Source organism: Anabrus simplex, chromosome 5 (assembly GCF_040414725.1).
Source record: "Anabrus simplex isolate iqAnaSimp1 chromosome 5, ASM4041472v1, whole genome shotgun sequence".
In the NCBI taxonomy this organism is placed as follows: Eukaryota; Metazoa; Arthropoda; class Insecta; order Orthoptera; family Tettigoniidae; genus Anabrus; species Anabrus simplex.
Window position 1 is genome coordinate 378,283,763 of NC_090269.1, and position 17,052 is coordinate 378,300,814.

General features: G+C 41.7%; 1 protein-coding gene across 1 annotated transcript in view; it reads left to right on the forward strand.

Moving 5' to 3' along the window:
- The first annotated feature begins 2,288 nt into the window (after window positions 1–2,288).
- LOC136874948 (leucine-rich repeat-containing protein 49) overlaps window positions 2,289–17,052 on the forward strand; it is an 86,085-nt gene continuing 71,321 nt past the window's right edge. The window contains exons 1-2 of the mRNA XM_067148663.2: window positions 2,289–2,556; window positions 9,358–9,457. Coding sequence (XP_067004764.2) covers window positions 9,420–9,457 — 38 coding nt within the window. The 5' untranslated portion in view covers window positions 2,289–2,556; window positions 9,358–9,419. The remainder of the gene's footprint in view (window positions 2,557–9,357; window positions 9,458–17,052) is intronic.

Sequence of the window (17,052 nt, forward strand, 5' to 3'; positions counted from 1 at the left end):
TGGGGGCAGTCGCGAGACAAGTGGCAGGCGGCGCATCTGCGGTATCTGGGATCCAGCCTGCAGTTCGCCCCTGAATGCCCATGTCTCTGACACTCCACATTGGGGGCCAGTGGCTGGGGGGCGGTACGGCTGGACTGTCACCAGCATATTCGCTAGCATCCGCATTCTCCGTAGGTTGTCCGCTCCTGGGGTATTCACCACGGACTCTAGGAAGAGACAGCCTTTGGCTGAAAGAGCGTTGATACCCTGGGCTTGCATGGCTAGCCCGATATCACCTGGCTCATACGTGTTGTTGGGCGTTCTCACTACGAATCGCTTTACTGTGGTATGGGGCAATATCCATACAAACTTGATATTAAGCCCTTTCAGCACTTGTATTGCGATTTCATAGCTTTCGAAGCTGAACATATGTAGCCGGACCGCTTCATGCGCTTTTATTCTCGGCTTGGAGAAATAATAATTTCTCTGCCATGATTCAGCTTTTTGAGAAGCTCCATTTCAATGTGCTTGATGTTATTGCTGTAAACCGGGTGATTGTTTTTGTTTGCTGTGGTGGTGGAGGTGGGCTCTGACGAGTCTGCTACTTGTGTGTGATGTGCTGTGGCTGGATTGAGCCGATAGATGTTTCGGTGCTTCTATCGGCTCAGGTACTTGGTTTACGTGACCCGCCTGTCTGGGCCTTGCGGCTCAGGGGCTGGGCTACTCTGCCTTTCCCCTTCCCCCTCTTCCTCCCTTTTGCCTCCCTGAAGCCGTAACCCTGGTTTCCCGGCTGGGTGGATGGGACCTCCGGTTCGGTCACCCCGTGCTCACTGAGTCCCTCTCCCTCGGGTATTTCAGATTTGGCCTCCCGGGAAGTGCCTGGAAGGTCATACACCAGTGGAGCCTCGTCCGAGTCCGAGTTTCTCGTTTGCACGGGTGGGGGTTGGACTTTATTTGGCACCATCCACTGAGTCCGTTTCTTCTTCTCTTTCCTTCCCTTGTACGCTGTTGCCTCTTCGCTCGGATTTGTGGAACTGGGTCCCGCTTTCCCCGCGTCCGGCTGGCTGACCACTGGGTCGGGTTTGAGGGTTCGGTTCTATTAGGGGGAAGAGGTAGCCTCCGGTTTGTGTTGCTCATCCTCAGTCGCTGGCTCAGCGGAGCCATGCGACTGTTCCTTCCCGTGCTCGGGTTTCGTCACTTCGGGGCTGAGCCCCGGTTCCCGGTCGCCCTCATACATCGTCACGCACTCCAGCTCTGCCTCCAGGCGCCGCCTGCTCTTATTTCGGGGTTCAGCTGTTTGGCTGGCCGGCCGAGTGGGGAGCGGCTGCACCGGTATGTGCGAGCTGGCCTGTACTGACGGGGTGGTGATCGGAGATGTCTTGGTGGTGGTGGTGCACGCATAGTTGTGCATAGCTTGCCCCGTCAGGTAAACGTTTCCCGTCAGGTTTATTTGCTGTTAGTCAGGGGTGAAGTCTGCTCTCAGCTTCTGCACTTTTCGTTTCCTGCTCTCGGAGCACGCTAGGCGCTGAATCATCCCCAGCTCCCGCTCGGCCGGGTCATTGACCGGAGCGAGACACTATGCGTGCTTGTTGCCTTAAACCCTAAAGACATATTCAGTGCATTATTACTTAAAAATAGTATATTTCCGATGGCAGTTATTGGCGGGGGGGGGGGGGGGGCGGCGCTGTGAGAACTGCGGTTCGCCCTCCGCTGATGAGTTGACGGCTGCCGTGATAACGACAACTCCTCACTCTCCGTCAGTTCTTGAAGTTCGTTGCTGGTTGTCTGTATGGTTCCAAGCTTGCTGACAAGTTGCTCTTTCTGGAAATGCAAGCCTGGTCCTATGTGTGTTCGTGTAGGGACATTCTAATCCGAGCTAGTGGGCGCGGGATGATCCGTTGTTAAGCGGGTCCTTGGTCCACAGTTTCCCTATCTATCCCTAGGTACCGAGAAGCGGTAACCAGTTGGGGCAGGTAGTGTATCCACTCGAAGTTCTCGGTGAGAGAAGAGGGACTGCTAAGCGAGATGCACATACGTGTTCTCGTTAGCACAGTCAAGCTCGTCCTCCTCAAGAAAAGGTTCGCGTGTAGTATCTGTAACACAGCCATAGAGGGTTAATTCCGACCCCTTACAAAGAAACTGTATAGGCTACCTATAGTTGGAGCGATGTACAAACACTCTTTGGAGCAATGCATCAAGACAGCCGTGCATGATTTTTAGTGTCATGTTGGTGTTATTGTTTGCTTTTGACAGTTGTGTTGTTCTGTGTTGTGTTTGGTTATTCTTGTACTGTACTGTTTTGAAATTCTGTCATATTCAAAATGATTTTTTGTCGATGAGAGCTTGTTCCATGCTTAATACTAATGTTATGGAATAATCCTAACAATTGTGTCTTGATAAATAGGAATCCTAATACGGCATTTATTGATAATAATTTTGATTCAACGACAATAGTTTTGTTTGACAAGTTATTTTTACTTTGATCAGAGCTTATGTTCCATTTCACTACGTACATCTTTGAGCAAATGTACTGTTTTCCTGTATGATTTGAGATGGTATTTTTGTTTAACAGTTGAGGTGGGTATACCTAGTTATATATATATATATGAAAATGGGAAACCATCTTCAGGGCTGCCGACAGTGGGGATCGAACCCACTATCTCCTGGATGGAGTTGGCCGTGCGTGTAGAGGCGCGCGGCTGTGAGCCCCTCTATCGGCAGCCCTGAAAATGGTTTTCCGTAGTTTCCCATTTTCACACCAGGAAAATGCTGGGGCTGTACCTTAATTAAGGCCACGGCCGCTTCCTTCCAACTCCTAGGCCTTTCCTATCCCATCGTCGTCATAAAACCTATCTGTGTCGGTGCGACGTAAAGCCCCTAGCAAAAAAAAAAAAATAAAATAATAATCTCCTGGATGCAAGCTCACGGCTGCGCGACCCTAACCGCACGGCCAACTCGCCCGGTATATACCTATTACTTTTGGAAATTCATAAGGGCGATTGCAAAGCAGCTTAAACAGATACCATTATTGAAAATTTGAATATTTTTATTTATAAAAAACGTACCGGTATTGAATTGATATAAAATGTTAACAAACTGTTGTGGGCTAATATATGTAAATCTAAATCAGATGCTTGAAGTAAATGATAAAGACATTTTTGTTGAAGACACTTGGCGGTAATTGCAGTTGATGGAGAAATTCTTTTAAAGGGACATTATAACGATGGACTATACACATGTTTTGTTTTTCGTATTTTTTTTTCTTACTGTGTAGCTGAGCATAGAACATAGCCCATGACGGATCAAGACTATGACAGTTAATGAATATGCTCCTTCGTTGGACATTAACTCATCAATAGCATGCACACAATATTGTCTTTCTTTCTTTATGAATATGAACCTTTGTTGTAGTTTATATGCTAATGAAATTTGTGTTGACTGTCATCGGTTCTGTTTCTGGTTACAGGATGATAGGTCTGTAGACACATATGTCTGTTGCAGTAAAATAGGCCTATCCATTTTACACATTGCTCACGTCTTTTCAATGTCCATTACGTGTAACATAATTTTAATTTAGCCAATTGAAAAATGCTACGAGAGGAATAGGCAGTTGTGTTTATGTTTCGTAGATCTAGAGAAAGCATATGACAGGGTACCGAGGGAAAAGATGTTCGCTATACTGGGGGACTATGGAATTAAAGGTAGATTGTTAAAATCAGTCAAAGGCATTTATATTGACATTTGGGCTTTGGTGAGAATTGATGGTAGAATGAGTTCTTGGTTCAGGGTACTTACAGGCATTAGACAAGGCTGTAATCTTTCACCTTTGCTGTTCGTAGTTTACATGGATCATGTGCTGAAAGGCATAAAATGGCAGGGAGGAATTCAGTTAGGTGGAAATGTAGTAAACAGTCTGGCCTATACGACTTGGTTTTAATGGCAGATTGTGCCGAAGGCCTGCACTCTAATATATTGGAACTTGAAAATAGATGTAATGAGTATGGTATGAAAATTAGCCTCTCGAAGACTAAATTGATGTCAGTAGGTAAGAAATTCAACGGAATTGAATGTCAGATTGGTGATACAAAGCTAGAACAGGTCGATAATTTCAAGTATTTAAGTTGTGTGTTCTCCCAGGATGGTAATATAGTAAGTGAGATTGAATCAAGGTGTGGTAAAGCCAATGCAGTTAGCTCGCAGTTGCGATCAACAGTATTCTGTAAGAAGGAAGTCGGCTCCCAGACAAAACTATCTTTACATCGGTCTGTTTTCGGACCAACTTTGCTTTATGGGAGCGAAAGCTGGGTGGACTCAGGATATCTTATTCATAAGTTAGAAGTAACAGACATGAAAGTAACAAGAATGATTGCTGGTACAAACAGGGGGGAACAATGGCAGGAGGGTACTCGGAATGAGGAGATAAAGGCTAATTTAGGAATGAACTTGATGGATGAAGCTGTACGCATAAACCGGCTTCAGTGATGGGGTCATGTGTGGCGAATGGAGGTGGTTAGGTTACCTAGGAGAATAATGGACTCTGAGAAATAGAGGTAGACCAAGGCGACGATGGTGTGACTCATTTTCTATCGATTTAAAGATAAGAGGTATAGAACTAAATGAGCCCACAACACTAGTTGCAAATCAAGGATTGTGGCAACGTTTAGTAAATTCACAGAGGCTTGCAGACTGAACACTGAAAGGCATAACAGTCTATAATGATCTAATGATCATGTATGTATGTATATTAACTCAGTGCTGTAAGTATCATTTGCTTTTTGTACATTATTTTTATGTTGCACCGACACAAGATAGGTCTTTTGGCAACGATGGGATAGGAAAGGCCTAAGAATGGGAAGAAAGCGACCCCAGCATTTGCCTGCTGTGAAAATGGGAAACCACGGAAAAACCATCTTCTTCAGTGCTGCTGATATTGGGGTTTGAACCCCCAATCTCACGGATGTGAGCTCACAGCTGCACGCCCCTAACTGCTCATCCAGCTCGTCCTATTTCCTATTAAAAGGGAAATTCTTTAAACTTGAGATAAGTTGAGCAAATAATTCAAAATTATGATGCCTGTAGAGAAAATAGTGGTGTGGGTTACTATAGTCTCATCCTAGTTCGTGAACCATGGGCAATAACTGAGTAGCTTAGTAAGTGGTTTACAAGTGTTAAGATACCAGTTGCTATGGAATTGGAGTGGGCATCTCAGACATATTCTGAGTCTTGGCCCGCCTTGTGCTCAGGCGGCTAGGACTATACAATCTACTGGTTGTGTCCAATTAAGCAATTGGACCGATGGGAATAACTGAGTCCCTTTTTCTTTTCAGACAGATAGTGGACTTCTTGGAAACAAATTGGTGAATGAAATGGAATTAGATGGAGAGCTATCAATATTAATGGAACTTACAAAACTGTCTAGGTCAGCAAAGAAGATGTGTTAGGAGCTAATGATATTCGGGTCCGAGCGAGTTGGCCGTGCTGTTAGGGGTGTGCAGGTGTGAGTTTGCATTAGGAAGATAGCGGCTTTGAATCCCACCATCACCGAGCTCGATAGCTGCAGTCGCTTAAGTGCGGCCAGTATCCAGTATTCGGGAGATAGTAGGTTCGAACCCCACTGTCGGCAGCCCTGAAAATGGTTTTCCGTGGTGTCCCATTTTCACACCAGGCAAATGCTGGGGCTGTACCTTAATTAAGGCCACGGCCGCTTCCTTCCCACTCCTAGTCCTTTCCTGTCCCACCGTCGCCATAAGACCTATCTGTGTCGGTGCGATGTAAAGCAACTAGCAAAAAGAATCCCACCATCAGCAGCCCTAAAGATGGTTTTCTGTGGTTTCCCATTTTCACACCAGGCATATGCCAGAACTGTACCTTAATTAAGGCAACGGCTGCTATATTCCTAATCCTAGCTCTTTGTGAAAACCTTCAATATATTAGTGGGATGTTAAACAAGTAAAAATAAAAAGGATATTCGAGTAAGAGAAGATAATGAGGAAGGGATATGAAATTATACAGTGTTCTTAAAAGGTGTTAAAAAGGGAAGAGCAGAGTGTCAGATGGGACTGTTCATCAGGAATACTATTGCACATGACATAGTTTCTGTTAGACATGTAAATGAGCAAATAATATGGGTAGATTTAGCATTTCAAAGAATTATGATGAGAATTGTCTCATTATATTTACCAGGTGAGGGTCCAGATGAGGATGAAGTTGACAAGCTCTATGAAGCACTGAGTGACATCGAAGTCAGGGTCAACAGCAAGGTTAGGATAGTGCTAATGGGCAATTTCAATGCAAGTGTTGGAAATAAAACTGAAGGCTATGAGAAGATGATGGGTAAATGTGGGGAAGACATGGAAGCAAATAGATGTGGGAAGAATGTGTGGACTTCTGTGCTAGTGGACTGGCAGTTAGGAATACATTCTTCAAGCATAAAGCTACTCACCGCTACAGATGGGAAGATGGGGGAACCAGACTCACAGTAGACTTTGAATTCATAAAATCTGTTAGAAATGTGTGGGTACTCTGGCAATTCTTCGATGATGCAGACCACTGTTTGATTTATACCGAACTAAGTATTTTTAGGCCTAGAAAAGAAAAACTGAAATGTTGAAATGTGTCTGCAGACAATAAGAGTAGAGAATCTCCAGGAAGAGAAAATTCCAAAAATAGCCAGTAAGCAGATTCAGGACATAGAAAGATAAACTACAGGGATGCTCTAGTAGAAACAAGGGAATTCCTAGGAATATCTGTGTTTGAAGATGGGAAAATGCATAGGTTTTTTGGAGTGATGAAGTGAGGGCAGCTTGTAAATGTAAAATGCAGGCATATGATCAATGGCTCCAAACAAGGACTATTGCAGATGGAATTGTACATAAATGAAAGAAACGGCATGAAACAAATAATTAATGTGTTTATAGTAGCCAGTGGCCATGTATGGTTAATTTACATTTTAAACACAGTTCAAAAGTTTATGTTGGACCGAGCTCGATAGCTGCAGTCGCTTAAGTATGGCCAGTATCCAGTAATTGGGAGATAGTGGGTTCGAGCCCCACTGTCGGCTGCCCTGAAGATGGTTTTCCGTGGTTTCCTATTTTCACACCAGCCAAATGCCGGGGCTGTACCTTAATTAAGGCCACGGCCACTTCCTTCCACTTCCTAGGCCTTTCTTATCCCATTGTCACCATAAGACATATCTGTGTCGGTGCGACATAAAGCAAAAAAAAAAATAATGTATATGTACGCAGTTCACATACAGTATATTAGTCAAATTTAGCACACTGTAGCATAGTGTCTGTTACAATTTTCCCCATACACTTCTGTTTCTGCCTCGTGGAAATTTTTCCTGCTGTGACGTTTATGGTGGAATATAGTTTGATCTGTGTACTGCAAACCAGACCATGACATGTCTTAGTTCATATCCTAGGCTCTTCCACTTGTTTGTAGTCGTGTTGTCTGTGATATAAAAGTCGCTCCATATGCTTGATTTCTGTGTGTATGGTTTGCCAATTACTGCTTGGTACCAGGCCGTAGATGGCAGCGGGTGATTCAGTTGTATTTCTTCTAATTCTCCAACTAACTCATGTATTAGTCTTGAGGGCATGGTCTTGGGTAGGTAAAGTATTTTCTTTAGATACATGGATTTTATTCTTTCTGTCAACTTAAGATTGGTTTTCGTCAGGTATTTCCATTCCATATGTCACTATAGGGATAGTATTAAAGTGAAATAAACGGATTAATGTCTGAATTGAAAGCTTTTGTCGTAGTTTGATGACACTCATTGTGGTGATTGCTACATTAACTCTGTCCTTGACGTGTTTTGCAAAATATTTCCCTGTTGTTTTGTAGGGTCATTCCTAAGTATTTGTAACTGTTTACTCTTACATGTTCTACATATGTGGCCGGGCTGAGTGGCTTGGACGGTTGAGGCACTGGCCTTCTGACCCCTACTTGGCATGTTTGATTCTGGCTCAGTCCGGTGGTATTTGAAGTTGCTCAAATACGTCAGCCTCGTGTTGGTAGATTTTACTGGCACACAAAAGAACTCGTGCAGTACTAAATTCCGGCAATTTGGTGTCTCCAAAAACTGTTAAAAAATAGTTAGTGGGACGTAAAGCATATAACATTATTATTATTCATGCATTGAATGGATAGCCTATAATAAACACGACATACTGTGTACGTATATCTAAACGATTGGCTGCTAAAAGTTACTCTCATAGGGAATCCTCAGTACCAAACAAATCCACAGCCTCGTAGAACAAAAGAAGTGAATTTAAGTATTGTGGACTCTGAAAACAGGGACATTTTTTCACCGGATGTAAAACTGTGTACCTATCATCCGTGAGCCGTGTTTCTTTAATCTTTCCAACATGTGCTATGGTCTTTTCTTTGAGTTCCTCTGTAGTATGGGAATTATTCCACTAGTCTCTTATATTTTAGGATTCCCTATGAATATAAGTCACACTTGCTACAGTGGGGAGAATGCTATGCGTTTCTCATTTCTAAACCTTCTTTAAGGGTACAAAATTGCTACTAACCTTATATTAAATATTAAAATACTCCTTTTTTATCTTCATTGGGGTAATCACATAAATGGGATTGTAAATAAAGGATACAGATCTCTGCACATGGTTATGAGGGGTTGTAGTAAGGATGTAAAGGAGTCAAGTCTCTGGTAAGACCCCAACTGGAGTATGGTTCCACTGTATGCGACCCTCGCCAGGATTACTTGATTCAAAAACTCAAAAAAATCGAAAGAAAAGCAGCTCGATTTCTTCTGGGTGATTTCCGACAAAAGAGTAGTATTATAAAAATGTTGCAAAGTTTGGGCTGGGAAGAACTGGGAGAAAGGAGACGAGCTGTTTGACTGAATGGTATGTTCTGAGCTGTCAGTGGAGAAATGGCGTGGAATGACATTAGTAGACGAATAAGTTTGAGTGGCGTCTTTAAAAGTAGGAAAGATGACAATATGAAGATAAAGTTGGAATAAAAGAGGACAAATTGGGGCAAATATTCATTTATAGGAAGGGGAGTTAGGGATTGGAGTAACTTACCAAGGGAGATGTTCCATAAATTTCCAATGTCATTGAAATCATTTAAGAAAAGGCTAGGAAAACAACAGGTAGGGAATCTGCCACCTGGGCGACTGCCCTAAATGCAGATCAGTATAAATTGATTGATTGATTGATTGATTGATTGATTGATTGATTGATTGATTGATTGATTGATTGATCAAAGAATTCCAAGCTATATGCTGGAGGTGTACGGACTTTATGAATAAAATAATTTGCATGTATATCACCAGATTTCATAATGGTCATTATTAAACACAATATTTATGGTATTGCATATTTCAATTATTCCTTTCTTTGGTTTCAGGATGCAAATTTTGAAGCAAAAAACTTTTAAGCCTACGTTATTGATTGGCATGTGAGTGGTAAATGAGAACTTTACTTCGTACAGCAATGGATGAACTGTCGTAAGTAAATTAATTGGAAATTATGACTTGATTGAACACTTGGTTGATATTTTCCAGTAGTTAATAATTTACAATTTACAATCAATCCACATATTTGAAGTTTATTTATCAGTCATTCGTCAGCTAGTAGTAAAGCCACCTTGCCCGTCATAGACTAATTACCACTCTTGGAAAAAATAATCCAATATCAAGCCCTCAGAGTAGTTAAACTGAAGGGTAATACGAGGGCTATAAATAAAGTGGTGGCAACGTAGTCCAGACACTTGCAGGAGATCGGGCATGCGCAAATAGGATATGAGAGCGGTCAGGTTGCTCTGTTGTTGATGTGTAGTGTTGTTGGTGTGTGATGTTGAAGTGAAGAGTGATGATTTCACCGCTCTAAAGCATGTTTTCAAAAGGTGATCAGCGTTCATGGATTAAAATCGCGGTTGCCTGTGTCAAAAATGCATCAGAATGTTATCGAGGAATACGTGAAGCCTGTGGTGAGAATGCTTTACCATATAGGACTGTTGGACGACGTGTCAAAGCATTTCGTGTGGGTTGGAATGAGACTGCGGATTTGCACTGCACAGGTCAGCTGTCCGTTCCTCAAGATCAGATTGTCATTGTGAGTGGTCTCGTTTCTCTAGACCATCAAGGGTCTGTGTGGGAATTATCCGTAGAGGTTGGTCTTGGTCATCAAACGGTGTGGGACGTACTGACGAAATGTCTTAACATGAGGAAAATTGCATCCCGTTGGGTTCCACATCAACTCGCAGACGTACAGAAATGGCGAGCTCTCAAACAGAATGCCACCTAACCACAACAACAGCAATAACCATAGCACCGGCACACAAATATAGACAAGGAAGGAGTTACCACCAAAATCCAAATTCAATCCACCGCCGTCTCAATCTCTATATACTCTGTGCCGCGAGAATTGCGTTTACAGCGACTTTTCAGGTGTCAGCACTTACCGCACCCAGAGCACACATTGGTTAAATGAGAGCTGGTCCGTAACACAAATACAAAATGAAAAGTAATACTTAGCATGTTACTGATTGAGAAGATAATGCACATACGGAAACTAACATTTCGGCTTAAGATATAGAAACGTAAAATATATAAAATCTCACCAGTTACAGTAGATATATTAGGATCATCCCACTGCTGCAGGGTACATACACATTTCAGAATTTTCTAGACACGAGTAACAGAGCACCTTTTCAGTCCCTTTCTTACTGTTATTTACCAGCAGTGGACGCAAAAAGAATTTATCACTATCTCGCTGGCACTTTGTTTATGATCAGAATTCAGGATACGTTTTATAGCACATAATGCAGTGCGTGTGTTTGTCATGTCATTAAATCCACCACCCAATCTCACTGAACTAAATAGAGCTTCTATTGCATCTCCAGAAAATCATCTAGTGAAAACATAAAATAACCAATTTTATAACAGATAAGACACACATTCCACTATAGATTTCACAGTTAGCGAGACAGCATCTGCCGTCTCATTAGTCAGACACTTCAGTTTTTCACGGTTGATTCCAACCGAATTATTTTAGTGTATTCGATGAAATCATCATTCAATCATTGTAAGTATTTTATCTGCTGGTGAATAGAAATGCATACAATTTGGATTGTTTTGCTGAAAGGCATTACAGTAATAATTACTGAACTAAAAGGGATAGATCGGAGACTTCTAAGCCTTTAACGAGGGAGTAGGCAGCAGGACTAGAGATCTTCTTTGAAAGCCGGATTACAAGAACACACAACAGTTTGTTCGCGAGAGCAGGAGATATTTACAATATCTGGGCCACATACACCTTCAACATTGACCACGCAAACGAATTTGTCACTGGTTGGGTCGTAGAGGAGCCGAACCTAATTAGCCACTTAATCAGCGATCACTATTACACTCCTCTCTGTTGGTTTGAGAGTTTTACATTAAGCTCTAAGTCTTTCCTTCACTGATTGGGAAATCCCTACAAACACTATCAACATTTTCTATTTAGGCTACCTGTCCAGAGTACTTTGTGACGGAGCTGACACTAGACCAGGAGTCTTGCCATATTCGTAACCGTTTGGAATACTATTCCCCATGCCACATAGTACCGCAGGATTTGTTTTGACTGCCCGGATTTTGTCTTGCGAAAATTATGGATTTGATTTTAAAATACGGTCGTTTTTCCTTTATTTTTGGCTGCTTCCTTTACTTTATTCAGATGATCAATTTCAAGGTTGTCTTCGAATTATCTTTGTAGTCTTTTAACTTCATTATGGTTAGTCATCAGCTCTTATCACAGTCTCAGAATTCTTGATCAGATCCTCTAATGTCTGATTTTCTGGTAACTGCTGTCATTCTTACTCATTGGTGCTCCTAGCGGAGGTTCGTGACACTAAGAGCTCACGCTGAGAAGCATGTTAACCGCATAGCAGAGAGCAGGCAGTATATATAGGATTGAGACGGCGGTGATTCAATCAAATCCACAAAACCAAGACTTCATCATCTGCTACAAACCTTTAAGAACAAGATTTTATTTACAGCTGAGCTACATACTGTCTTTGTCCACACTATTGGATCATTTAATGACATGTGTTTTTCTGATAAGCATACATGAAGACATCTTTTAGTCAAATAGAACATTCTCAAGAACCTATACCATTGTTTACGAGCACAAAATCAAAGATATAAATATATGATTACAAGACTCTAACATGGAAATCTGAAGAAGGAATATGCAAGACATGAACTTTTATACCCATCAAGTGTTTTATATACTGTTTTTAGTGTTTTTAATGTGTTTAATGTGTATGTACAATTAGTTTTTAAGCTTAGGTTAAGTTTTTACAATCATACTTAAACCTCAAAAACAATTTTACTTTCACGAACTTACAAATGAAATGACAACATACATCCAACTCATACCCCCATTAGACGTCTGGATGTGCTAATGGATGACAACATCTGTTTAGACAAGTAATACAAACCAATGCCTAATAGATGTAAAACCATGATATGTCAGCTGATGATGATCAAATAGGGTCGAAACTGGTACTGATGTAAGTCTATATTTACAATAAACAGTATTGATAAGGTAGAATTTCTTTCTTATCCATATATGTACAGAAATGGCACCGGTATGCACTGGCTGGCATCGACCTGGACAGATATTGCAACGAAGGAGACTCATTTCTGCAGCGTACTTGTATTGTTGCCATTGATGACATGGACACGAGACTATGAACCTGAATTAATGGCACCACCCAGGTTCACCACGTCCACAGAAATTTTGACAGGAACCCAGGTGCTCAAATACATCAGCCAATGTTGGTAGATTTATTGGCACATAACAAAAGAATTCCTACGGTACAAAATCCGGCATATTGGCATTTCCAAAAACTGTCAAAAAGTAGTTAATGGGGTGTAAAAATAATAACATTGTTGAATATGTAAGTATACTTTGAATTTTTCTTCTTCAATGTATCACCAGGATTCTGAATCAATGGAAGGCCCTGATATTTTGTAGGGGATTAAAAAAGAAAAGAGAGAAGAGTTCACAAACCATTCTGAAACATTGAGGGCTTTTTTTTCTTGATTGCTTACCATAACTGTTATTAACCCATTTGCCTCACATTTAAATACCATAGGAGTTCACTAAGAAATCACATTTAAATACCGCTCTATACTCTATGGCCGTCGTCATCACACTATTATTTAGAAAATCATACAAAACCAACCAATAAATATTCCTTTCTGAAAATTTGCATGCATGATAACGAAGTAATAAACTTACCAATGCCGCTATTTTAGTATGTCTGCTGGGTGTGGTACACCTCAAAACATTCTTCTAAGTGAAGAGCTACGCCACACTTTTTGCACTGCCAGCAACTTTCACTTCTTTTACCCCGGCTGTAGCACACAGCACACCTTCTTGTGACTTTTGGTTTCTTCTCTGTAGGGGGAATACGCATGGGAAAGTGGGCCCTTGATTTAGCTTGTAATCTGGTTGGGGTGGTGCTCGCTGAAGGTCGACCTCGAACCGAGTACTCCGGCAACTGAACAGTCTCTAGTAACTACTGTGCAATGCTAGTTCAGAAGTCCATGTAGCTCATCTTTCTGCTAGCAGCGATCTTGTGATACATAGTGAAGAAATTGAAAATGCACATATCTAGGAGGTAAAAGAATATTTTCCTATACCCTTTCACTGTGCGTTGCATGACGGGAAACAGAGCTGTAACCTCATCCTGAAGGTCAACACCACCCATCCCCTTCTGCTATTCAAGGCCACACTTTGGCTTTATCACTTCTTCCCTCGGGGTTTGTCCTCTCTTTCTTCTTAGTTTGCCTGTCCCTGTCATGTCAGCTGATTTGTGTTTAGTGGTGAGAAAGCAAACATCCTTGTTATCTTTCCACTTCACACACAACATACTGTTGGCAGCCCACGTCTCGTACTCTCCACGTTTTACGGTTCCGTCTAACAGTTCCAATTACATTCATCTGCTTGTCGTGTAGCCTTTTGAATAAATCTGGGGAAGAATACCAGTTATCTAAAAACAATGTATGTCCTCGGCCTAACAAGGGTTCACACATGTTGAGAACAACGTTTGTACTTGCTGGCAGACTTGGATCCGTTACATCATCACCTACATAAATTTTGAAAGACAGACAGTAGCCAGAACTTGATTCACAAATTTTGTAAATTTTTATTCCAAACCTAGAACGTTTAGACCTATTACACTGGACATATGAAAGGTGGCCTCTGAATTTCATTAGACTTTCATCTAGAGCAATGTCTTGTGAAGGTAAATATAATTCTGAAAATTTGGAGCAGAAATGTTGTATTATAGGCCTAATCTTTCTTAGTTCACTACTATCGACTTGTTCATCGTCAACAAAATGTAAAATTTATGAAATTATAATAAATCTTCCCCTGCTCATGGTTTCACGAAAAATAGGAGTGTTTATACACCTGTTTTTACTCTAGTATGACTGTATTCTTGACTTTTGCACTTGTGACATTAGTATAACTAACGCAAAATATGCCCTAATTTCGTCGGGTGTAGTCTCAAACCATTTGTCATCGTCTTTCAACTTTTTTCTGGCAGGATTGCTCAACTGTTTTGCTGCATATGAATTTGTCTCGACAGATATTTTGTCAAACAAAGGGTCGATGTATTCACAAAAAACTGAGAGTTCAGATAGTGGCTGCGTATCAGACTTTTTCAGTAAGTTTTCACTAACCCCACTGTATTCACTAAACTTATGTACAACTGGCTTATTGTCACTTTTTGTCCCGTTCCAGTCAGTCAAGTTAGTCTGTGCCGAGGTACGAGCTCGTTTCGAAAGACTCGGCACACCATCGTTATTTGCATCACTTTCCGTGTCATCAGAACTATTACATGCATCGCTAGTACTCGAACTAAGGACTTCAGGGTCTTTTGTCATCACAAACATCACTGCCTTCAATATCACTCTCTAAAACACTATCTATTAGGCCGCTATTAGCCGTGGGCGACTAGTTGCGCCACTAGTTGCCAGTGGATTTAAGTACCGGGCGGTCAGTGGTGCAACTTGTGAATACTTGCTCGGTTCATACCGGGGAATAGCCAGTTGAGAGAATGGCGTCCTACGAAGAACTTCTTCTTGAGCATCTATTAAAAAGGAAAAACCGAAGGGTTAGGAAAGTGCGGAAACATCCTATATTTGTTTCTCGGCTGACTAGAGGATTATATTATACATTGTTTGACGATCTAAATGAGGATGACAGTAAATTTTTCAATTACCTGCGCATGTCAAAGTCGTCATTTTGCGACCTGCTTGGCCACATAAAAGAAGAAATAACGGAAAACGACATACGACTAAACAAGTGTTTCCCAGTTGAGTTGTAATTCACTAATAGAGCCATATAATGGATCAATGGTACTTGTAAATGTAAACGATTATAGAATTTATATGGGCATTACATACTGTATTTCCATATAAGAGTTGGCTGTGCGGTTAGGAGCGCGCAGCTGTGAGCTTGCATTCGGGAGATAGTGGGCTCGAATCCCACAGTCGGCAGCCCTGAAGATGGTTTTCCGTGGTTTCCCATTTTCACACCAGGCAAATTCTGGGATGGTACCTTAATAAAGGCCACGGCCGCTTCCTTCCAACTCTTCACCCTTTCCTATCCCCTCGTCCCCATAAGACCTATCTGTGTCAGTGCAACGTAAAGCCACTAGCAAAAAAAAAATATAATACTCACTTAAAGTTCTTTAAAATGCTGTTCCAAGAATTCAGTGTTTTTATTTTGTCAGTGTAGGCCTAAGCTTCAGTTCTGGAATCCCAAGTGACCGGTTTTCATTCTAAGTCAAAAATGGTCTTCATTATTTATTTGACTTCCAAATTATTTTGCCATCTCCTTCATTTGCTGTTGTAGTTTATTTGATGTCTCCATGTTCAATAAATAAACTATCACAATCAGTAAAATATTCACTCTTCCACAGCACGAGACCAAACAAGGTAATGAAGAAAGATAATGGTTAGGTGGATCACTGATTCAATTGCGTTCCATCGTCCGCATTACATCAAGCTGGTGTGAGAACACGAGCCTGAGTGACGTTTCCGTATGCGCGGGGAGGTACATCCAGCGACTAGTTGCGCCACTAGTTGCCCACGGCTAGTAGGCTACATTTACTGCAATGCCCCGTCACGCAGTTGAGCAACTAAAAGTTGCCAGAGCAGTTGCCGGCTCAGATGACGGCCGGCAACTAGTTGCTCAGTTGCGCCACTAGTCGCCCGCGGCTAATAGGCACCATTTGATCCAATGGTCCGTGACTCGCCAGAGCAACTAGTTGCGCCACTAGTCGCCCACGGCTAATAGCGGCCTTAGCTTCCGTATTCCTTCTTCATCAACACCAGCACATCTGCTTGATGCCATGATGGCAACTGACAAGAGCGAATTTATATGGAAAAAGATTCTCTTATCTCATGTTCTGGAAGTGTGTGAGAACCTGGTGAAAGGGAAAAAAGCGAAGCCACATGTGTAAACTTCAGCTCAGAATGCATGCAAGTGGTGTCTGTGGGTTAGTTACTGAACTTCATGGATTGATGTACAACTGTGCATCGCCGCGAGCAGAGCTCGTCATTTGATTTATATGCCACGAATAACTATGACGCGCTAGGGTCATCAAATGATGCGATTGGGTTAAGTGCTATATTATAAAAGTTATTGAGAATTGTTATGAGAGTTATGAGAATTGTGATGGCTCGGTCAGCTTCCGCTTTGAACACTAGCGTTGCCACGTCCTGGGGGCCATCTGGTGGCGAATGAACGTACCATTTTCCACTTCTATTATACCGTTCCAAATTTAAAGTGTCATTGTTTAAGAAGTCTTTCTCGTGGACAGTCGAGATTTCTTCTGAGGATGCAGAGCACAGTTCCCTGCGAAATATTAAGAATTTCACCATATTTTTTTGACATGGCATAAGCCTAAAAGCCTATACAGTATCATATCTTTAAGTACGGGCCGTGAAAGCATTAATGACAACATTATTGATTTCTCTCTCTCTCTCTTTTTTTTTTAATTACTTGTTGACAGAGGGATGATATATTAGGCTGTAAATGA